We start from the raw sequence: 25372 nt of genomic DNA, 5'->3' as shown, positions 1-25372 counted from the left end.
TGTCATGCAGCCGCCCGCCACTAGTGGGTGCTACAGAGCCATCAGACAGCAGTCTCCCTCACCGTGGTAATGCTCGAGCAGACGGGAGTTTTAAAACAGCACAGTGGGAAATTGGAGAGATGTCCTCTTACAAAACCAGTGTGGTCTGGCAGTACTTTGATCTAGAAAAGAAAACAAGGTAGCATGTAGGCTGTGTCAGAAAAAAACTGGTATATAGTCACTCGACTGGAGCAACGCGCAACCACATTCAACTCAAGCATTTGGATGTTAACCTGCACAGACGGACGGCTGCTGCTGCTAGCAGTACTTGCCACAATCAAACCAATTCGATATCTTTCACCCAGAGACGCTGTGATTCCACCTGGTCAGAGAACATAACGCAAAATGACCTCGCAAGATATGCTTCAACTTAACGTTGTTGAAGGTAAAGGCTTCAGGAAGTTAATGGAATATGTTGAGCCTGAATACACTGTGCCGGGATACAAAATGATAACTTAATAATAATAATAATGATAATAATTTGGACTGTTTTCTGAGTGTTTTCCTTTTTTTTTTATATTAGTCGACTAGTCTTAATTAAAATTTTCGTTTACTCGACAGGGAAATTAGTCGCCAGGAACATCCCTTGTCTCAATTAGACGCCTGGTCTGGTTGCTTTACAGAAGTTCTTTGGATGTATAAAAGCGATTGTTAGCTACCTCAAATTATGTGTCCATTCCTCGATTATTCTGAGAGTTACTCATATTCATTTAGTCTGTAAGAGTCCTCAGATCAAAAGTATCAGAAGGGAAAGTCATGAGCCAGGTGCTGTAATCCTGGAATATTGTAACTCACTTACTGCAAGTAATATTCATACTGATTTAAATAAAATAAATATAGGTCTGTTGATTTCAGTGATTTAAGCAAATAATAGCACGGGCTATTAATTGAGATTTTACAGTATTTTGTGCAGATGTTAGTAAATTAATCTTTTGTGTGACTAAGAAAATTACTTTTATCCATTGTTGCCAAGGGCGTCGGTTTTAATGTTGTGGGGACACATACAGTAAAACAGGAGATTTTAAGCATCAAACACTTAATTTTCTGATGAAGTTTTGTGCACAAATTTGGAATTTATGGTGCATATGTCTCCGTCAAAATAAAAGTCCACTGCTACCTTCACATTTTTATCGGGGGAAACAAATGCATATGTTCTTAATATTAGGGAGCACGTGTCCCCTGCATCCCCCCCTGAAATCTACACCTATGATTGTTACCCACAAAAGTTGTTAGATAAATCTTTTGTTGCAGATCTTATCTTGGTACGGCCAGTATACAATTGGTGGGGCAACCTTGTAGACTCAAGCACTGAGAGTAGTTGTCGTCTTCCTTTTTATTAGGAAAAGTATTGAATCTTGTTTAATGGAAACATTTCTAAAACCTACTGTAGACATTAGACAGTAAAACCAGAATGCTTAAATTAGTTTAGGATCATCTTACTAACTTTCCACCGTAGGGCATCCCATCATATTTTTCAGTTAAAGGGTATTTCTGAAATACCTTTAAATTGGGAAATCTTTCACCAATGACTAGTGAACGGTTAAACTACCTAGCACCAGCAGTAGGGTGTGTGACCTGCCAGTACCCAAAGAAAACACAAGTAACCAATAATAATCAAAATAAATCTGACCGACAATAGTATCAACGACCCAGGATTGTTCTGTGACTGTCATTCAGAAAAAGTAACCTGGATATAAGAATATCCATCCCTGTGACTCTGCATACTGTGTTTCAGGGTCTGATTTTGCTGCATGTCTCTCTGTAACAGGCCACTTGACACAGTTAGAGGTTAAATAGCCTCTTAAACAGCTGAGTGTTGCACCACATGCCTGGCACTCCCCTGGAGGATTTGATGCTGTTGTGAGTGTGTTGTCTGCTCAGGCTCTAGTTTTCTACCTGTTTCCATACACTGCTCATTATACACACACTGTATTATATTTACGCTACTGCATCCAATTTACTGTTCTGTACCCACGCTGGTGCGGCACACAACACTGCTGTTTTTGAGCACAGGTCATTGCAGTTCAGTTAAAAGTGGGCTGATACTGAGCAGCGCTAAAGGGTTGAAGGTTGAAAATAACGTGTGTTCGTCTTGTACACTGGACTAATTCTGCTTAATGGGAAACTTAAGGGCGCTGATGCTTCTCTATATTCACAGCATGTGCAGTATAACAACCCTGTACCCTAGAGGTGAACTTAAAGAGCTAATTTCTAATTGTTTTATATGTTATATTTTGAAAAACAGACATAATTCCCGCCTTAATTGTGTTTCCCCTGCACCACCAAAGACCTGAGTCCTGAGTGTTGTTAGTGCAGGGCGTACCTCAGAGATCTGGGTGTCAGTTAAATGTTGATACAGTAAACATGTTGTGTATGGTGCTTAGAGCTGCAGCGATCACTTGATTAGTTATCAACTGTTGGTTAATGGAATTAATCGGTTTTAGTTATTTATTACGAATTTTAAAAGGTAAAAATTCTCTGATTCCAGCTTAAAAAATGTGAATATTTTCTGGTTTCTTTGCTCCTTGAGGACAGTAAATTGAATATATTTGCGTTGTAGACAAAAAGACATTTGAAGACTGAAAATATAGAACATTTTTCACTATTTTCTGACATTTTACAGCTCAAACAACTAATCGATTAATTGAGAAAATAATCAACATGTTAATTGCCCATGAAAATAATCGTTAGTTGCCCTAATGATGCTGCGACCATAGTTAGACCATAGTTTTTCCTCTAACTTTAACGAAGTTCTTCAGTGTCTAAACTGAACCATTAAATAGTTTTTAAATGCTTTAGTTGCTATAAGCAGATAGATAAGAGTAGATATAAAGTCTTAGAGCTGCTGTGAAACTGCGTCTGCGCGACAATAAAGTCTATCTTGGGTGCGTTGGTACAATGGACAACCAAAAAAAGGACTGCAGAGGAGATAGCCGCACACCAAGACAACTGGGCTGGATGGCCACAAAAAAAGGTGCACAGGCTGAGATCAGTTTAAAAAAAGGCAATTTATTAAGGACATCTGTGCACAACAAGAAGGGTGCTAACTGACTATTATCAGTAGCACTGATGATACTTTTTTAAATCATATTTTCCACTTTGACTATCTGCCTTTTTTTCTTTGTGGTTGTCCAGCCCAGTTGCATTGGTGTGAGAGTAGATATAAACAATACGTTGTGATATGGCAAATGTTTGACATTGACATATTACAGTATGTTGACTAAAAAAAGGAATGTATGTTTTTTATTCGCTGTTGCAAATTTACTTGTACCTGCACGCACTTTATGGGACTGTGTTTCTCAAGTGAGGGTACGGGTACCCCTAGGGGCACTTTGGAGTACTGCACAGAAGTTTTTTTTTAATATTAATTTAAAAAATAGTCACGCATAATTTCCAAATTAATTATGCTATAAGTTCAACTAAAAATGCAAATATAAGTTTGATAAACCACATTTTATACTCAGTATTCCTGTTAGAAATGCTCTTGTTAACTGTTTGAGCAAACACATTCATGCTAATGTTTATGTTCGATCACTGTGTGTTTCTACCAGAAATGTTCCCCACTGATCAGGGGGTACTTAAAAAATAGGGGGGGGCTGAAAAAATATTGCAAAGGGGGTTCATTATTGAAAAAAGTTGGAGATCCACTGTTGTAGGAGAAACAGCTGAACACAGGGACATTGTAGAACTTGTGCAGCTCTACGTGGGTGAATAATTTTAATACTGGGTCGACTTGTTCCTTCAGTTTTCAGCCAGGTTGGGGGTGTTCATCTGCTTGGCACTTAACACAGGCAAAGTAAATTTTTTTTGGCATTTTTACAGTGTTTCTTTCTCTCACCTGCACACACATACACACACATACACACACTGTGCTGTCCCTCTATGTCCTGTCCCGTGGTTAGCTGTCACGTCATCTTTCCAGATTTGTTGTCCTCACCCTCCTCTCTTACCTCCTCCTCTCCGTCTCATACATACATAATGTACATCACACACACACACACACACACACACACACACACACACACACACACACACACACACACACAGCGTGCACAGTTGTTTTCTCTCTAGAAGGCAGTTTGGCTCTGTGCCAGCTCTCATTATCACCGATATCTGTATACAACCCTCCACCTCCAGCCCCTTCCTCCGTCACATGCACACACTCTACTCCATCACTGCCCCCCCCCCTCTCCACCACCACCACCACCACCACCACCTTCCCACCCACCCACACACACACATACACACACACACCACCCGTACCCCTCATGCCGTGCATTCACACGCCTCTTAAGACTGGCAGCGTGGCTGGTAACATGCTGGTTACATATGTTGCACGCCTGCTGTCTTTGTCTGAGAAGTTGTTCGTTTGTGGCTGAGCACAAGCCTACGTGAGCCCAATGACAATAAGGAGTGGACCCTCGCAAGGGGAAGGGGGGGTTACCAGCGGCTGGAGGAGAGGAGGTGCGGGGAAGGAAGGTGGGGAGGGTGTGTGTGTGTGTGTGTGTATGTGCATGTCTGTGGGGGGGGGGGGGGGGACTCATAGAATGAGCAACACTGACCTCTAGTGGGCTGAATTTAGTGCCGAACATGTTTCTTAGACAAAGCTGGTCTGTAGCAGCAGGTTCTTAATGCTGTCAGTGCATCCAAAGCAAGTACAACATATCATGGACTAAACCTGTAATTGTCTGTCCGTCCGCTGTTTATCAAAGTGGTAGATTGAAGATCATTAAAGGAGAAGATTTAGGAGGCTCTGTATCTCATGTAGTACTGGGTTAAACAAACCTTTAATTTATACTTATTTCATGTCTTGAATTATATTAACTTGCAAACAATATGAACAGATAAAGTCTCATCTTTGTTGCCTCCTTGCATTAAAACTCATTTTAGTACTTTAATTCAGGTGTTGATTGAATTTTCTATAAAATATTAGTTTTTATTTAAATCCCTAAAGCTGGTTTTACTTTAAATTTTCCTCATTGTTTACAAGTCCAATAAAAAGACCAAAACCAACAATGAACTGATGATACTAACAAGGTTTGTCTGAGTATCTAAACATTATTCGTTTGTGCCACAGAGCTGCGTTGTTGTTTTAAAAACACATCAGTGAGCTACACTGTTTTACCTTGTGACATGTTCCTTCATTAATATGAACGTGGGCATTGCAGTTTTATTTTAAGACCAGCTGCTGAAAAAACAGAAATAAGCAGAGAGCTAAATGTGTATTAATTCATGTCTAAAAATAGTCCCTAAACAAATGCTACTTATAGTTCGTGCAAGTTCTGTTCTTTCAGATTAAATAATCTCAAAAATATATAAATCATTTCTAAAATATGTCACCTCTTGAGTCAGCTTGCACTCGCTGGGTGTAATACAACCACTGCTCTGTTGCACTCTCTCAGTCGACTACACCGCAGAGGCTACTAATTTGCAAAAATACGGATTTTGGATTTGTTTTTCTAGTTTTTTGGGTTTTTTTTTTTTATTTTGGCACCAAAAAAGGAAAATCAGCTCTGTTTAACTCTTTTCTTTGTTTGTTTGTTTTTGGTTTCAAATGAGAAAATGAACTTCCTGTACTTAGACTGACCATTTACTTCAATTTGAGTAACATTAGCTAAAAACTACAACTCCCAGGTGTTTTAGGGAATTACTGAGCCTTTTGTTATTAATGAATCTGTTAAGCTTTTATTTATTTTTATAGTTTTTTTTAGATTTACATCTTCAGCGGGAACAAATGTGCTCAAAGCCGAGAGCCTCACTCACTGAGAGACAGAAGCACATTGTTGGATTTGGTCTTTTCAGTAGATTTGTTGACAAGAAAAATCCAGAATATCACTGGTTTCATCCTGTAAAGATGAGTTTTAAGATGTTTGGATGAAGTAAAAAAACTAATTAAACTAATCAGCAAATGGCAAATGGCCCGAAAAAGCCTGCCTACTTCAAATCAGTGTGACAATGATCGATACCACTTTGGCAGATTGATTTATCCGTCATGTAATGTCACAGTTTAGGACTGATAAATCCAGAATGGAGGTTGCAGAGATGGCTACATAGCTTTGAGGCTTTTGTTTTGATATATTTAATTTCTTTTTTTCCATGTCACCTCTCTGCTTTTTTTTTCATTCCTCAATTCAAATAGATGATATTTAAACTGTAGATTCTGTCTCTCTAAACAGAGGGGGTGATGGACGGTAAACATGAGGTGTGCATCAGGCCGGCTGACTTAACTTTTTATTATCTAATTTCAAAGTGTTTTTCTGACTTTGCTTCTTCAGAGGACATTTTTTTCTTCTCTGTCCTCTTTTGTTGTTGTCACATTCCCGCCACGTCTCCTTTAAATTCCCACTTGTTGTTTTGGATGCCTGAGGAGCAAACACGTCCTCTAAGCTACTCACTGCTAATCTCTGTTTTTAAAAAAAAAATGCTAATGACGCTGCTCAGTGAATGAAGGGAGCAGGGAGGCGTTCATCGCTGCGACGGCCCATTCAAAGCTTCGCCGCTAAGCTAGCGCTAAAGCTAACTCTTAACGAGATGAGTAGACGAGTTGACAGTATTAATTAGCTCACAATTAGCGCTCCCCAGTCTCAGACTAGCCACCAGCTGTTATCGTCTGAGGGATTTTTTTTTTTTTTTTTTTTTTTTGGCCCAAAATTGGCCAGAGGTAGGTTGACAGGCCTCCTCTCAGGAACAGATGGTGAATGCATGGCTTGTTGGCAATCAGCACGTTTTTAGCTAATGACTTAATTAGCTATGCAAATTGACAAATCAGTGTGGATATTGTCATTTAGTTGAAAAGCTCACCTAAATTAATTAGCCTGATTAAGGCATAGTGGGGTGTAGAAGTGGTCGCTAGGGGGGTTTTGGGGATGGCTTGGATAAATAAACTGCCTCTCCTGCTCTTGATCCAAGTGTGTGTGTTTTGAGTTTTGGGCGGGAGGGGTGTTGGAGTGTGCTAAGTTGTCTCGTTTGTATGTTTACATCAACGCTCGCTGGGAGTGATGATGTGTGTTTGTTCTGTGCATGTGTGTTTATCTCTGTAGGATTTCTGTGTACAGTCCTGGGTGAGCGTACAGGCTTTGTTGTGTACAATACATGGAGTTAATCTGAGTTTGCATTCAAGTGCTTTTGTCTGTGTTTGTGTTCAGGTGTGTGATTGTACAGTAATCTGGGTTTGTGTGCCAGTGCATGTTCCTCTGTGTGTGTGTGTGTGTGTGTGTGTGTGTGTGTTGCGGAGGAGATGGCTGAGAAGAGCGAGATCTCCCAAGCCAGGCAGCGTTGACACACTTGGCCAGTGAAGCGTGCGCTCCATTTAACTGTACAGCTTCTTCCCAGGTTACAGTGGGTGGCGCTGGGGCTCGCCAGCCGGGAGATGCTTAGTCAGTCAAAGGGAGATGAGATTCACAAACTCAGCACACACGAAGAAATACAGTCATGATTCACAGCTTATTGATCAGTGTTTGAATTCACAGATTAAACTCCAGTCCACAGAAATTCACTTCATTCATGAGGCGCAGAAGACTTTGCCCTGAAACATGGAATAAAACAAGCACACCCCCTTTTCTAAAGACTCATCACAGGAGTCACAGATAGCACTGGATAACAACTAAATCTCTCTCCTTCCCTTCCCTGACCCGCTGTGAGAGGGCCATCTCTGTGAAATATGTCTTACATGATGAGTATTGATTGGGGCGGGTACAGAGCGCCGGGGGAATCCGCTTTCTGTACGGGAAGGTTTCATTTGCACCAAGTGCTTCGAGAGGGGTCGACCGTAGGGATGGGATCACTGGATACACCAATGCCTGTCCTAAACACACTCACACTCACACACACACACACACACACACACACAGTCACACTGAAACAAACACACACAAACTCTCAGCAAGCGGGGGGTCCGTGTTGAAGGAAAATACCTCCCATCGTAGAGGGTTTGGGCGCTCCTCGCTCAGATGGGAAACAGAAAACATGTAAACATACAGAAATAGATCAGCAGCTGTGGAGACATCAGCTGCTGCATGAAAACGTTTGTCTTTCTGACCTCGTTATATTTTTAACCCTCCATTTTAAAAGGCGGTCGATCTGATTAAATTTTTTTTCCAAAAAAAATTATGTGAAACAGACAAACATGCATATTCATGTCTCTGAAGGAATGCAGATGCTTTAAGGTCTTTTTGGGTGGATGTGAGTTCACTTGATATTCAGATGGTGCTTTGGTCTCAGAATTAGATGAAACAGATATGAATTAATTTCTTCTCTGGTGATTTCTCTCTCACTTTAAGCATATTAATTTTGAATCACCCCGAGGTGCAGTGTGGACGGTCCTGCACAGAACTGAAAACATGTCACGGGTGCTTGTGTAAAAATTGATTATATTTGTGTACCAGTTTTAAAACTGAGTTAAGACTGTTTTAAATAATATAAAAGTGCTGAACTAAAAGTGGGTTTAGTGATGAAAGAGGCAAATTTAACATGAAGAAAAAGGGGTAAATATTTAAGAATGTGACTAAGAAGATGATTTGTGTTTATTTTCATTTTCATTTCATTTGTTTCATTTATAAGGACAACGCACATTAATCCACATTTCTGTAAATGTGCCAGTGTTAGCCTTTTCAACTGCAGTCCTTTGGCAAGGTGTTTTGAAACCAATGAAAGGATAAAATTCACAGGACAAAAACAGCATAAAGACATAAAGACAGCATTTAAGTACAGCAATTAGAAATAGTCAATACGAACAGAAGCCATGGAAAGCAACAGGCAACAGCAGAGCATCAGTACAATACAATAACACAGCAACAATAAACAGCATGTTAGCAACACAAAGCACCAACACACACATTATCATTACATTTAGACATGCAGAGCAGCAATAGACAGCAAACATAGATAAAACACTTTTTTTTAGCCTGGTTAGCAATAAGACAAAACTAAATACATTTTAAACGATGATTGAGAGGATTTTTAGGTCTACATGTTAGAGTGATAAGTATTACTTTTATATTTGCTTACACACAAAATTATACTTTTTGCATACTCTTCTTTAGGAAGGACACACGGGGCGTCATCCACAAACAGTGCATACACACAAATCTGTGCTTTAAACATGCCTACAAACCTTTTACAAACACATTTTTGATCCATCAATATTTCCCTCCTGAGTTTGTTCATACTAAGCAAAAAAATTTAGAGCTGCCTCAGACGATGTGTACGCACAAATGACGAAGGCTGTAACCTCTTAACTAACTACAGAGCATAATAAAACCATATTCATTAAAAAAGGTTTTAATAGAAATCAGTATTTAAAAACACTAATTCACTAATGCATTGGACAAATTTATTAAATAACAGTGTACCCAAAACATTTAACTACAGTGTGATCTACAACGTGACAAAAGCAAAAACATAATTAACAAGTAGGAAACAAAAAGTTCTCAACCTGTTATCAGTGAAACCGTTGGGTGGTAATTTATTTATTTACTACTAATTTTTGATCCTTTAACTCGTGGTGGTTCAGTGAGATTTTACCCATAAGAAGATTGAAATCAAACATTTGCAGTGGTGATGATGGCGTCTGTAATGACAGGCATAGATTAGCCCATAGCAATCACAGTGTGAAGCAGCAGCTATAAGATAAGTAGCAGCAGAGACCCGGGCCGGCCTGACAACAGCACTGCTTCTCCATTAAACACCTCTGGGCTCATGTATGACCTGATATAGAGAAATGGAGGTGTGGCAGTATGTTGATGCAGATAGAGCGCATGTGCCTGTCAATTTATAATTATTTATCTATTTAACCTTTATTCAACCAGGAAGTCCCCAAAAAGTCTATGAATAAAAAAGTTTAAACAACACAGCTGTGAGTGTGACAAAGAAACGACACAGCCTGAACATGACGTGACCTTTTCAAAAAGTGTGAACCCACGAACATGAACATTTCTAATCTCCTTTCTTCTCAGTTTGTAAACTCACTCTCCACCCTCTCTGCCTCTCTCCAGGACGTGATGGTGGTGGGCGAGCCGACCCTGATGGGCGGCGAGTTCGGGGACGAGGATGAGCGTCTGATAACGCGCCTGGAGAACACGCAGTACGACGCCACCAATGGCCTGGACGACGAGGACGACTTCAACAGCTCCCCGGCTCTGGGCAACAACGCTCCCTGGAGCAGCAAACCCCCCGCCGCCCAGGACAGCAAGCCTGAGAGCACAGCGCCCCAGCCCTCGCAGTAAAACAAAAGAAGAAGAAGAAGAAAACAACAGATCCTTGACTCCATGTGGACTGGACTTTTTAACCTCTCCCTCCTCCCCTGAGGGCCGTGCTTCTACGCCTCATAACATTGTACTGAATCAGAATCTGCAAACTCACCGCTGGCGTGTCCAGCTGAAAATCTTCTGAATATTTTCTTCTTCTCTGACTCACTGTAACATCTTGGAGAACACTGAGAACTGGCAGCATTGCACAGCAATATCCACATGTCAAAGACAACAAATGCGTACGGGACGTATGCAACTGTAATGTAAAAAATACCGAGGCGTGGGCATTTTTTTTTGTTTCAAGAATGCAGTGGAAAATTGTGGATCAAATTCTCCCTCAGATACAAACCTCTCGTCTAGTGGAATACTACAGCTGTGATTGGTTGACCTGCAGGTCACGAGTCATCATGCTGACAGTAGACAGAGGGGAGAAAAGAAGAAGAATAAAAACAACAAACAAAAATGTCTCAAAAATGGCAAGCTCAACGGTGAGAAGGCAAGGTGTTTTTTTAACAGAGCCAATGGAAGCGTCTAACCACATTGGAGACAAATGAAACATTGTTTGAGGCAATTGCATTTTTATTGGAAATTCAGTCGGCTGTTGGTTTGTTTCTGCTGTTGCTGTTTATTTCCATTTCCAATTAAGAGGAAATAAAAGTTCTCTACCGCTATGGACTCCTTTCAAACGAGGGGAAATCGTGTCCTAGGATTGTTTTTTCCACATTACTGCGGTCGTCACAGATTGTGATTTCATGCAAACCAGTTTGATTGTGTTCGTGGTCTATTGGTATTTTGCTTCTCTCAGAATCCTTTGCAGTCACGTTGTAATTTTGCCGATCAGTATGTGAACTTTGCCGACACGCATTGATGCATTAATGTTGATTTTCTTTTCTTTTTTCCCTCCTCGAAAAATTGGACTTCTTACCCTTTAACGACCTACTCCCAAACTGATACTAAAGCCTTTTCCTGCATGATTTTATAGGATTTTTATTTTGTTTGATATATGTACTTTTTAAAAAACACATCAGTCTGATTTTCCTTTTGGGTTCATCAGTTTGGGAACACTGTTACAAGGTTTGTAGCTCTGTAAATAGAGGTGGAATCTATTTTGTCCACTGTAAATCAGCCACTGAAACCAGTTTGGATATGGCAGCTGTTTTGTTTTGTACAGGAGGTTCAGATTTCTGTAGGGTGGTTTGGATGGATGCTGCTTTGCTTCCGTCAATAAAAAAAAAAATCTAATGTTCCTCAACCTCTTTAGCTAGTGCAGAACCAAAGCCACAAAGTTAACAAACAGTCACACAGTCATATTTCTTGTATATTCTGTGACATAGGAAGAAAACAATTTTACATTTTCAAAAGCAACAGATAAAATCCCACCCACCCCACAGAAATGCTTTGAGATCCCTGTATTTGTGCTCACAATTGTTCTTTAATCTTTAATTGAATTGATAATATATCCCTGATCTCTTTTGTTGGACTTTTGTTTGAAAATGGGCGAGAAGACAGCGACACGTGTCTTTATACAATTGGATCTTATGGGTATTTATTTGTGCATTTGTAAGGAAGCTAACACATTTCTAAATATGTTTGAGCCTAGTATTATTAGACACCATTTGTACATTATATAGCAGAGGTGTTCAGTGTCATATCTGATGTCTGGTATGTATGCTTTACCATTATGTGTGCCAATAAACCGTGCTTACAATGGAGCTTGGTTCGGCTACATGCATCATGTGTGCACGTAACATCTGCTTATTCATTTATCTATGTATTTAAGTTGATTCTTGACCCTGAAAACAGCCGCTAACGACATAGTCCACTTCTTTGTAGCAAAAAGTCCTTAAAGTGCTCAGAAAAGTGTGAGTTTGAACAGAACAACTGGACATCATCAGAGTGTGATTCATATAAAGCTCCCAAACAGCTGCGAAGTGGATGTTGCAGTGAGTATGGTTTTTTTTTTGAAAATTTTGATTTGCTGTTTGGCTAAAAGGACAGAGACAGGGAACAGTTTCATTCCCATCCACATCTTAAAAGATGAAAATGTAACTTACATTTTAGGAAAATGTACTGACGCACTGATCAACTGAAGATGTTATGTGCTGAGAATGTATGAAAGAAGATTAGTGGAAACGACGTTATAAAATGATACAGCGATCTAGACGTCATATTTTGGTGTCAGTCTCTGAGAAACAAAAGAGAAGAAGCTTCTTTCCAGAGCTGCTGTTGTCTGCTGATATTAAATGGCCATACTGGGAGGAATCTATTGCAGAAGAACCAGAGATAAAAGAAGGATGTTTCCACCAAGAGCTGTCAAAAGCCACAAGACAGGTTGTGTTTCAAATATGAGGTGTGACCGTCATCGTAGACTTGAGCCACTATTCATACACTAATTACCTGGTTTCATTTACATGTTCACACATTCACCTTTCATTAGAAATCTTTATGCACCTTCTCGCCTCTTTCTAGGAGGTTATGAAAAAGCATTCTGCTTGGAATATGATGAAGATGTCGAAATAATATCTGTTGGAGTATCAGGGTGTGTGGCCTCCAGTAACTGTTGCAGTTATGTCTTAAGTTTCCTGTCAAAGGACGTTGACACCGTTTAAACAACATTGGATACTAAAAATGTTTAAAGACCCACCATTTTAATGCAGTTCATCAGTAGTATTTGTGTTTCTTCATGCTACAGATAATTACCTCCCTGTGCAGGTCCTTGATTCAGATCTTGATATGTAGTGTCTTTTTTCAAGAATCTGTTCACCTGAGTTAACTGAATAATTTTGCTAAGTAAAACCTGGAACATGAACAGATGTATGAACTACTCAGCAAACTTCTCCAGACAGCTCCGCAGAAACAGACCTCGCCTCAGTACTGTTGTTGGGTAGACTTCAAATCCAGGAAGATTTGATGGAACTTTGGCGGCACCAAGTGGAGTAAAGTGAGTACTGCAACATGTAAATAATTCTATTAATAGGTGTCATTATTGTCTCTGTATGTTTAAGACATCCTGCTACAAAGAGCCACATATCACTGAACGTTAACTAGATTTTAGTCAGACAGTTAAATAAAAAATATCCTCTGACGAATTCAGTTTAATTGCAAAAACAGTTTCATTACATTTTTGAAAATATTAGCGGAAAATATATACAACATATGTTGTACTTTACAAAGCAGTGTGGTGATGCCAGGGATGTATATGAAACATTATACAAAACAATGATAATATATATCATACATGTTAATAAACAGAATATAGGTTTTAATATTACTATTTCTGACATATTGAATCAGCTATTTGCAAATATTTTTTAAGGCTTGAAGTCAATTTCCATCTATTATCCTATTATTATTATTACTATTATTATTATTATTATTATTATTATTATTAGCAGTAGTAGTAGTAGTATTAGTAGTGATACCAGTAGTGGTATTGTTATTATTTTATTATAATTAGTAGAATTTGTCATTATTATTTGTTATTTCTTCTTATCATTATCATCATATTTATTGATTGAGTTAGTTTGCTAGTTAGTTAGTTATTTAGTTCTGATTCTATATTGAAATAAACAAACAAGCACAAGTTCATATGTATATATATATATATATATATATATATATATAAGTAATTTATATAATTTAAATAATTCATTTTAATTATTTTAATTTATTAAAAAATAATTTAATATCTACAAAATACAGAGGCCTATAATTTTTTACAGCCTTTAGATTTATTTAGAAATTAATCTAATTAAGTATCCTCTTTCTATCCTTCCTTTTACATATACATTTATTTTTCTGGATATGAAATTGAGCTAAAATAAAATAAAATAAAAATAAAAATAAAAATAAAAATAAAACAAAATAAAATAAAAATGAAATAGAAATCAAATAAAATAAAATAAAAAATAATAATGAAATAAAAATAGAATAGAATAATAATGACATAAAAATAAAATAAAACAAGTTAACAAATTAATAAAATAGAAATAAAAATAAAGAATAATAAAACCTCTTTATTAGTTTTTGTTCTGGGGATGAACTTTTCAAATTTAAGATCCGTCCACCGCTGTGACGTCATTTGTTTTTACCCCCTCGGTGCGGTGACGTTGCACAGAGCGACGCGGCTGCCAAAGTAAAGATGGCGGACTTGTCGGGGACCGAGCTGTCAGAGGAGAAAGAAGCAGAAATTGAGTTAAAGAAGAGGCAGAAACGACCGTGGGATGATTTGCACAAGTCCGGTAAAATCGGTATAACACCGGAACTGCCGGAGACGTTGGGATTTTACGACATAAGCGCTGTCAGGAGGGAGCAACGGGAGCGCGCCGCAGGTAACCGTTGGCTCTGACGTTACAGCTAATAAACGTTGGGCGTCTTAAACGTTACTTTAGTTTGCTGACTGTCAACACTAACGCTGTTGTTACTCCATAAATGTAACATTATACAGACTGCAGCCATTTTAAACAAGTTGTAAAAGGTTTATATGTAACGTCACTGAGTGCAGTCAGTGCTAGCTTGATTAACAAGCTAATAATGAACTGAAACAACTGTGACTGACACAATGAAGTCATTCTTTAAAACCAGGAGCTGTGGTCACCGTCCAGCTGCTGCTGTAATGTCTGAAGTTAGTTTGCATGTCTGCATGAACTGTAGCTGCTGAAAGTTCAGAGAGCAGTAAATTTTATATGATGTAGGTAAGTTATATCACCTCACCACAGCTTTTACTGCAGGGTGTCCACACGCAAAATAATGCCCCTAAGCATGCTCTGTGATCTGATAAATTTTAGCCAGTGACACACTTTTATCATGCTTTATCACTTCTGTAAGATATAATCACACACTATGATAGGTGTAAAGAAAACAATTATAACCACAGAGGTACACAGAGGGTTAGTTACTGTTACAGTTACTTGATTTAATCAGTCAGTTAATGGACACAAAATTCATTGATACCTATTTTTATAATCTTTCAGTGGTTGCAATTATTTTTCAAGCAAATATACAATGTTTCCAGTTTCACTAATGCAAGGATGTTATGTGTTCCTTTGTCGCATAACGGTTAATATATTCTTTGTTTTTCCATGTGGGTTGAATTACTTTTAAATATAAAAGTATGTCCTGACATCACAATATCTTTAGGCTATATCTCAATACACAATATATATCTCACTATTATTAATTCTTCTCAATAGCACTTCATTAATGTAAGCAATGGGAGACAACATCGAACATAACAATTTTTTTGACCAAATACTCTCACAGAGAGAAAAGAGTTGACTCTTGTTTTTGTTTTGTTTTTTGCCAGAAAATATGAACACAATGTGACTTTTGGTCAATAATCATCAATAATGTGGATATAACAACTAATGGAAGTGTTAAAACAAATAGAAAAGTCTGGCAAGTTGACACATTGACATGAATCTGTTTGCAGCCTTTAAAACGAGGGAAAAAACTACAACAGTATCCAAAATCTAAGACGATATCTAGTCTAATATCTCGTAGGATATAATATCTTCATATTGCCCAGCCCTAATCTATACCATAACATAACTGTTTGCCACCATGTTAAACACAGAGTGGTTAATCGATTGCGAAAATGGTTGGCAGATACTAAGAATAATTGTTAGTTGCAGATAGGGGTACATGATAATATCGGCATGTCATTGGTATCGACCAATATTGGCTTTAAAATGAACCATCTGAATCAGGCAACATGCTTTTTCTTAAATTGCATATTGAATAAATATTACACACATTGAAAACTATTGTATTTCATGTCTCCATCTGCTGGTGGGCCGCCACGATAAGAGTATGCGTGCATGATATGATGTTAATTCCTCTACAGAAGAGACTTGATGATCACTAAATTTAGGTGGAGATAAAAGTGGATATATCAATATTGGTATTGGTTATCGGTTACATATCGGCATATCAGATATCAGCAAAAAGATCAGACCTACTGTGGTGACACCTCACCTGTGGATTCTTTGGTCCTTTTCTTTGAGTTAATGCTCCAACGTCACAGAAACTGATGGGTCACAGATTCAAGTACACCAAAACCTTTAGCTATCAAAATCCGTGACTCTATTTAAATACTAAGGAGGAACCATGTTTGATAAGAGCCATCAAAGTGACGGATGATAAATCTACATCTGTCAGCATGGATCCTCATGTGAACAGGCGCATTTTGAGTTTATGAAAAAAGGATGAATGACTCGCAACGCTGCAGGACTCTTTGCAGAAAAAGCTTTATTTACTGCACCGTGATGTACGTTTCGAGCTGTATGCTCTTCGTCAGACAAAAAAAAAAAAAAAAAAAAAAAATTCATTGTGAGTTTCTTTAATCAGGTAAAGGGCACATGTGCTGTTAGGTAAACAACGCTGAATAAATATCAGACAGTATAAAGTACACACAGTAAAGACATTGTAGCTGATACAAAATGCAAATCTGCACAATAGGGGACATTTATGATTTAATTAATATATATTATGAGGTTTTCTGGCCCTAATTTATGTGACAGTTAACTCCATATAACCCAGGCATGTTTGTGGTGCTACATTTACTCTGAAATACGTGTTATTTTTTGCCTAAGCTCCAATGTGTTTCAGTTCTGTGTGGGATTTCAACTTTAACAGCAAAACTGTTGGTTGTTGAACCAACATTATACTGTTGGTTCATGTGATTTTAAATGTGCAATGAGTTTGTCTTTGTTCCCAGTTTATGAAGCACGACATGTTTGACAGGATCTCACAGCTTTCAGTCAAGTGTAAATAATGTCAACACAGTATGTGGGGCATTTAGGATAATGTCAGGTCTACATATCCAGCCTGTTGGGTATAAAAGAAGTTCCTATTCACTGTTTAATTTAATGTAATTTAATTTATTTTATTTCTTAAATTTAATTTTATTCTATTTTATTTTACGTCATTTAATTTAATTTAATTCAATTTAATTTTATATTATTTCATTTTATTTAGTTTAATTTCACATAATTTAATTTAATTTATTTTATTTTTTTGCATTCATGCAGTTCAAATCAGAAAAATTTTAACATGTCATGTTGGGCTCTAAAAAAAAAAAAAGAAGGGTAAATTAATCAAAAAAATTTAAATAATCCTACTTAGCCCAGACAAAACTGACTGTATATGACAAAGAAGTTCATTTTGCATGTACATCCATACAAAGGTGTATTCATGGTGCAGTGAATCAAACAGTGTGTTAAGAATATTGTTCAACTTCTAGTTTTCACCATCCAGAGAAGTTTCCTTCTCTTTCACTTTGCACTGTGACTCTCAAAACATTGGCGCTCTCATTGTGTTGATAGCTGTGGTTGTAATTGTTGCAGACAATGGCCCTTGTGGTAACACTGGTGCTCTGATGTTGTTCCAGATCCGTCGTTGACGCGCTTCATTAGCGCAGAGCTCACCAGAGGCTACTTCCTGGAGCACAATGAGGCAAAGTACACCGAGCGCAGAGAGAAAGTTTACACATGCATGCGCATTCCCAAGGAGCTGGAGAAGGTACTTTATGATATATAATATATATTCTGTGCATTTACCTCCATCTGTCTGCTGTTATCTCACCCAGCTCACAGTCTGCACATAACTGTGTCAAACTGAGTCAGTCCTAAACCTTAAAATCCCCCCACATGTTCTGCACTAATGAGGAACTCTATTCATTGTTTTTCTAAGTGTTACATCGTAGGCAACTGGACTTTCTTGAAGACGTTTTGCCTCTCATCCAAGAGGCTTCTTCAGTTCTATCGGACTGGTGTGGAGTCGCAGGCTTTAAACCCTGTGTGAGTCGTTTGCCCACCTGATTCACATGTGACCTTAACAACTCTGAGACTCAGAGAACATGTGAACTCAATGACATTGGGGTTCACACACATACACACACACACACACACACACAGGGTTTAAAGTCTGTGACGCCACACCAGTCCGATAGAACTGAAGAAGCCTCTTGGGTGAGAGGCAAAACGTCTTCAAGAAAGTTCAGTTGCCTACGATACAGCTCTTATGATTACCATGACCTGGATGACTGAGAATCTTCAGCAACAATTTGTTGCTTTAGTTATTTATCAAGTAAAAATGACCAAATATTTGTGTGTTAAAGCTTTATTTATAAAGATATCACCAGCTTACTTTCTCCTTGTAACATCAGTTTAACTCACTGTTTTTATAAGCAGTTGATCAGATGAAGTTTGCAATTTAAAAGCATAGTTTTAGACTCTGTTAAATATACTTTTTCATTATTTTGGACCTTATATAGACAGAGTGATTTTTTTTAAAAGGAATAATCAGTGCCATTCTCAAACTACACATGCACACATACACTGTAATAATTTTCTACAAATTATTGATGTATGTTAAATAATATATGAACATTTTATTTTGCCATGTGTCACTGACAGCAGTTTGTTTTTGTAGTTCTGTGCATCAGCCACCAGGTGGCAATGTTGAAACACAGAATGTGGATTCATATGCTGCCCATAGAAATAGAATGAGAGTGGAGCGGACATTGAACTGTTTGCTGTGGTCATTTAACAAGCTCTAAAGAAAATAGTGATTGGTGTCAGATGTCATGCCAACTCAAGTTTATTGTACAGCACATTTCAGCAACAAGGCAGTGCAAAGTGCACTATATAAAACATCAAAAACGATGAGACAAAGTGCAAAAGTAAACAAATTATCAAAGAATATTTTAATTGTATTATAAATGTCATTAAGGAGCTGGAGAATGGCAAAGTAAAATGAGCTAAAAATACTAAGACAGGGTTAAAATACAAGAATAAAACTTACAGTGCGATGTAAAAAAAAAAAAAAAAAAAAAAAGAAGAAATATTTGATTTAATGAAAGGCAGCAGCAAAAAGAAACAGTTGCAACGGACCTGCAGTTTTCTTGGAGTTTGTTTAAGTAAGTGGTGCATAAAACTGTTTTGATTCTGGGACACAAAGCAGACCTGTTCCAGAAGACCTGAGAGGTCTGGATGGTTCAGACATTTGCTTATAAATCTGCATTGGTATTTTAAAATAGATTTCTTTGACAGACAGTTTGAGGTACTGATAAATACACCTTGATGACTTATCAAATATAAGAAAATAGAAAGAAATATAGAAATATGAAGCAATGAAATCCAGCAATCATCAATTCCTCTCTAGCAGCAAGGCAACAGAGATAGTGCACTAAAGACACATCTCCATGCTTCATACTACAACTCCACTGCTCATTTGGTTACTTCAAAACCTCACCTCAGTGAGTCTGCAACTTGCTGCAAGTTGATTTGTTTATATCCAAGTTTATATGAAAATGAGTCTACTACAATGGTTGCAGTGGCAACAGTACACATAAACATGGCCGCTGGTCATGCAGTTAATTGTATCGATATGGGAAAAACATGTTTCAGTGTTTCTCTGAGGAACCTTTGGGAACCTGATCCACTCATACTCAAGAAGTACATTTTACGAGTGTGGAAGATGGACTCTGTTTCCACTTATGATGTATGAATAAAATGAAATGACAAACATGTTTCATCTGGAGAGACTGAGATTATGTAATGAGGATAGAAATGTTGTGTTTAATAAGATCTGGGACCCTGTACTGAAATTTTAATTTCCTATTTCTCATTTTCTGTATACATATTTTTTTTAAATCCTCTTTTAACAACACGTTATACTAGTCACTCTGACTGTGGCCACTGTTACGTATGATGTGCTCAGCCTGTTGGCTTTGTTTTTCCTATGTTTTATCTGTGCTCTAAAAAAGCAATAAATGTATATTTAAAAAAAGAAAATGGCCACCGTTCTGACCATCCTGCTATATTACTGCCCGGCTGCTGCATCTGGATATGTGTGGGTGGAAATCACTTCACACGACAAGGAATCTTTCGTTTTTGAACTTTATTTAACTTCGGCAGCAGACTCCTAAACACACAGCCATTTACATGAGTGAAGGCAGCTGTGCTTGGTTGTGGACTCAGTACACAGAACAACAAGCTAGCACTGTCCATGTGATGAGCTGTGACCACCGTTCAACCTCACTGACTACTTCTGTGAAGTCTTGCTGCCTTACATACATGATCTTGTCATGAACTTACCAACACGCATCATGTAAGGCAAGACAGGGAGCATAAACTTAACTCTTGTGAACTGGAAAAAAAAAACACAGGTTAACATGTCACCTGTCAAGAAGACTGGCTCAAGTAATTAAATTACAGTTATGTTTTAAAAATTCACAGTTAGACCATTGAGGCTTCTTTGTCTATTGTTTGTGGAGTTGAGTCGACCCTCTCTGCAGGAATACAAGCGAGCCCAGACCAGCGTAGCTCCTACTGACTCGGGTTTTCCTTGGAGGGTAAGAGAGCAATGTATGTCAATATAAGAGACCTCAGCTACTTTACTGTGTTAAGCAGACTAACCAACTTCATGGATGCCTGACAAGTCACATAGAATCCACCAATGAGGGACAAACCCTCCCACCAGCTTCCACCAAAACTGATCTCAGTGCCGTCATGTTTCTTCAGTTAGAAGTAGGAGTAAGACATGATTTAAAGTCACGGCTTTTAAAAATGACAAGACAATGGCTATTTGTATGATGACAGCGGTGAAGGTATGTGTCTCTGCATAATTAGGTTTAGGCTGAGGTTTGTGCATGTGACATGTGGTTATTAGTTTTCTCCTGGCTCTTCCTCCAATGGAAATATGTTTGACGTCCTCAGCAATTAAGAGAAATCATTTTTTGGATGTGAAGAAACTGTCATAAATCCCTCCAGTGATGGCTTTATTTTATTGTTGTCCTTTTGACGCAGAGAAGTACTAACAGATGATGAATAAATATGTGTGCAGGCTGTACAGTATCTTTCTCACTGAGGGCTATTTAACTTGAAGGTGTCACTCTCTGCACGTTGTTCACACTGACAGTCATTGTTTGACCTGGATGTCTTTCTGTGTGTGTTTTCCAGCTGATGATCTTTGGCTTCTTCCTGTGTGTGGACGCCTTCCTGTACGTCTTCACCCTGCTGCCTCTCAGGGTGCTGCTGGCCGTGCTCCGCCTCCTCACCCTGCCATGCTGTGGCTTCAGGTCAGAGCCAAAACACTCTCCTACCTGTAAAAAAAAAAAACCTATTATACCTGCACAGCACCAAAAGAAACAGTTATAAACCTGCACACAGTGTAGATACAGCAACACATAAGCCTCGGGTACAATTACAGCTGAAAAGATATCCTCAGATAACTGATTATTATGATTATTCATCAGTTTTTTTGGGAACAAAATTATTGAATTTGTTTCAGTGTTTTGCAAAACAGTGTCTCCAACTTCCTAGATAAACTTAAAGCAGGACCCATATCGTGGGTCCTCTGGCGATTCCCACCCCTAACATATACATCATGAAGGAAGTTATTATGTATTATATTTAAGGAGGCACACACACAGATACACGCATACACTTGACTCTAAAAACTTTTGTGTTGTTTTTGGTGTATGAGCATGATTTGTCTTAAAGTAATGCAACATTTTCTGTTTCTTGATTTCAAACAGACACATGGATTTGTGAGAAATGTTTGTGTTGTTTCTCTCTTGTGACACAGTCATGTTAAAATACTGGTTGCTACTTTCAACAGCAAATGTCCATAAACTGACTGTAAAATATGCTAAAATGTGAAAAAGCATAATACTGCTGATCCTCTGCAGTAATATGTCACCAGTTCATGACTTTTGTTGATGTATTTCCTTAAAAACAGGGAACAGATAAGTTTTGAAAAAGCAGCTGTTTTCCATTTTCACATGGAGTGAAAATAGACCTTAAAGACATTCTGATAAAGGTTTCTGTCCATTGCTTATTGGACATCAGCTGTCAAGGTTTGTCTAATTACTGGTCTGTCTTTTACCAGGATCATATTGCTGTCTTTCTCTCCACCTGAAAGCATTCTTAGGTCTTTAGATTTTACTCTACAGGTCTCACAGTGTTTCCAGGTCTTGATAAGTCTGGGGTTTGCACAAAAGATCTGGACATTTAGAAAAACAGTTCTCACTGACTATGTGTACATGCACAAAATGATGGTTTTTGCCCTTATTAAAAAACAATATTCCTTTGTAGCCGTTTACATGGCTAATGAAAATTTATCTTCCAGTTTACATGCAGCCGATGAACATGCCCCGACATTTTGTTTATGACGGCAAACAGAGAGAAGTGAAACAGCTGACACTGCCTGTCATTTTGCTTCTTTGCATGACATAGCATTTTTAAAAATGTTTCCAGCCACCTTCTTGAAAAGTCCGGTATTGCAATAATTGCGCATATCCAAAAATCTGATATCCGAGTCTTTCACAATGTTTTGAAGTAGGTATGTTTCTCTTTCTGACCATAAATGTGAGCTTTTCTTTTGGGCATGCATCTCTACTCAGCCTTGCAACCTGCTGGTGAGTTGGTTTGTGTACAGCGTATCCACAGCTGACACACAGAGCTGACCATAAACATGCAAGATGCCATGTGTTGAAAACTAGGGTACAAACCCCAGATGAGATGCATATTCTGGCTGCACTGTATAGATGTCCAAAGAATGCTCCTAAAACCTGAATAATACCGAAATATCCCTTTTGTCTTAATCGGAAAATGCTACGTTTCTAAAAAGGCCTCGTTCAGAAAATAGGTGAAATATGCTGTTTACAAGATCGACTTCAGAATGTTGTCATATCTGGAATAATAGTGGAATATTAGTGTGCATGTCAACATAGTCAGTGTTGCTTTTAGCCAGCTGTACAAGAGTCGTCGTCTTCTATAAAGATGTGTTTTCATTAACAGCTGTTTCATTTTAACCAACGTGTCACTGAAAAGTATGTAGTGTTGAAAATGGAAAGCAGCTGTAGTGAAATGTAACTTAATACATTTACCACATTTTGGAAGCAAATACTGTACGTTTCAAACTTTTTGCTACATTTATTTAGAGATGCACTATATTGGATTTTTTGCCAATATCTGATATGCCAGTACATAACTTTTTTTTTTAACGATAACCAATATCAGTATCAATGTTTTCCACTTTTTTCCCCTCCCACCTAATTTTAGTGATCATCAGGTATCTTTTGTAGTGGAATTAATATCATATAATGCATACATACTCTTATCATGGTGGCCCACCAGCAGATGGAAACATGAAATACAATTCTTCTCAATGTATGCGATATTCATTCAATGTGCAAAATAAGAAAAAGCATGTTGGCCGATTCTGATTGTTCATTTTAAAGCCATTATTGGCCGATACTGATGACATGCTGATATAATTGTGCATCCCTAATTTATTTGACAACTTTAGTCACTGGTTGCTTTGCATATCTAGATAATACAACATATAACCTGTACTTAGATTGTATAGGTTCAGGCACCAAGCTGTGTGTAAAGTCATTGAATTAGGTCTCTGTTTACCAGCTGCAAGATTAAAGTAACAGACACATTAATGCATCAATAATTATAATCCTGTAATGTATCATAAAGAATTCTGAAATGAGCCATTCTGCATAATAACTGCTGTTACTTTTGATACTTGGCTTTGAAGCTAATACTTTTGTACTTCTACTTTTACTTGTAACAGAGTATTTTACAGTGTTATATTGCTAATTTGCTATTTAAAGTAACAGTTCTAAACACTTCTTTGACCACTACAAAAGAAATGCAGTGAACATAGAGTTTCATATGTACCTGAACACACCTGATGGACGCTACCTGTCCTCCTGCTCACCTCACCCTCTGTCTGATTCTCCCCCTCGCCTTCCTTCCCCTCTGCAGGGCACGCACATGCCCGTACTGCAGAAGAAGCAGGTACGCTCCTTACAGCCCATCAAGGCTTCACAAGTGTTACCACCGTCCTGAACTGGCCTCCACATCATTCATCAGTTTCTCTTCATCTTCATTGTGTCCATAGCTTGGCTCCTCATGTCACGTTTCCATTCTCCGAGCCAGAGCAGCCATGTTGGTTCCTTACAAGTCTTTTTTTTTTTTTTTAACTCATCCAGGGAAGGTTTGCTGAGAGTGCATGCTCATTCTCATTAAAATGTTGCTTGTCAGTGATACAGCTGCACATACCTAAACTGGAGGGCTGCTTACTGTACAGCTCCTCTGGAACAGTCTGGGGCTCATTTTTCTCATCTAACTCAGTTGTTGTTGTTAAGGGAAGGGAAAACTCTACTGATTCACCTTCCCTGCACAGATACCCCCAGCTGCTCTGCAGGTTTGCTTCTCTAACAAGGTTCTGTAACAGAAATCAAGCTCTCTGTGTTTATTTCTGCTGCAGAGTCTTAATGCCTTTCAGGATAATACAGTATGAATGGCACATCGTGGTGGCTGCTTGGAATGCAGCACATAGCTGACTGCACTCAAACATACATAATGTGTGTTATGGAGATAATGCTTGTAGAATAGAAATAGTGAAGACTGCTTTGTGCAGGCTAAACTACCAGCTGGCTGCAGCAGCTTCGCCTCCAGAGAGCCGAGTGTGTCGCACATGTCAAGGATAAACATCAGTATCATAAACACCTGAATACAAAACTGCTGTTTACCAACACGTTTTTAAGGGAAGTGTAATTTTGTCAATCTGTTATTTAATAAGAGGCTTGATAGGAATTTTGAGCTACAATTTTGATGACTGATTGTTAAAGTCAGCACTCACCTTACAGCCCATGGGAAAATCTGGCCTGCAGTAGGGGGTCAGCTGGCCTGCTGACCATTTTCTAATTCACAGTGAAAATGAACTGATTCACATTGAGATTTTTAGAATACATCCAAACAGAGCTTGTTTATAAAAAAAAGAAAAGAAGATGCTATAGGAGTGTTACGCCCCAGTGTAGGGATGTTAGAGTGTAACATAAAAAGTGAAACAGAGAGCATGTATGAGTGAATAATCTTCAGCAATTTATCACTAATGCAATGGATCTGAAAGTTGATTACAGGAAACTGGTTGTCTGCTAAAGGCAGGTGATACAAGAAACCCGGACAAGGGCTTCAGGGTGAACATGACCAAAATAACGAACAAAACCCACCTATCTTTCCCCAGAGTGCTGCCTCAGCCGTGCAAACAAAAGAGGCAAA

At 38.2% G+C, this 25372-nt stretch overlaps 2 protein-coding genes across 8 annotated transcripts in view; both read left to right on the top strand.

The window, feature by feature from the left end:
- The window catches only part of ldb2a (LIM domain binding 2a), a 127646-nt gene extending 116461 nt beyond the window's left edge, over window positions 1–11185 (top strand). For all 6 annotated transcript variants that reach the window (XM_049585139.1, XM_049585137.1, XM_049585136.1 and 3 more), the window contains one exon: window positions 10032–11185. In XM_049585139.1, coding sequence (XP_049441096.1) covers window positions 10032–10262 — 231 coding nt within the window. In that variant the 3' untranslated portion in view covers window positions 10263–11185. The remainder of the gene's footprint in view (window positions 1–10031) is intronic.
- Window positions 11186–14407: 3222 nt separating this feature from the next.
- Window positions 14408–25372, top strand: part of tapt1a (transmembrane anterior posterior transformation 1a) — a 36300-nt gene continuing 25335 nt past the window's right edge. The window contains exons 1-4 of one of the 2 annotated variants that reach the window (XM_049585123.1): window positions 14408–14617; window positions 17677–17807; window positions 21251–21369; window positions 24074–24106. In XM_049585123.1, coding sequence (XP_049441080.1) covers window positions 14428–14617; window positions 17677–17807; window positions 21251–21369; window positions 24074–24106 — 473 coding nt within the window. In that variant the 5' untranslated portion in view covers window positions 14408–14427. The remainder of the gene's footprint in view (window positions 14618–17676; window positions 17808–21250; window positions 21370–24073; window positions 24107–25372) is intronic. The other variant, XM_049585124.1, reaches the window with a different exon arrangement.

This window comes from Epinephelus fuscoguttatus, linkage group LG9 (genome assembly GCF_011397635.1).
Source record: "Epinephelus fuscoguttatus linkage group LG9, E.fuscoguttatus.final_Chr_v1".
In the NCBI taxonomy this organism is placed as follows: domain Eukaryota; kingdom Metazoa; phylum Chordata; class Actinopteri; order Perciformes; family Serranidae; genus Epinephelus; species Epinephelus fuscoguttatus.
Note: the sequence above shows the minus strand (reverse complement) of the source record. Positions and strands in the feature narration are given on the sequence as shown.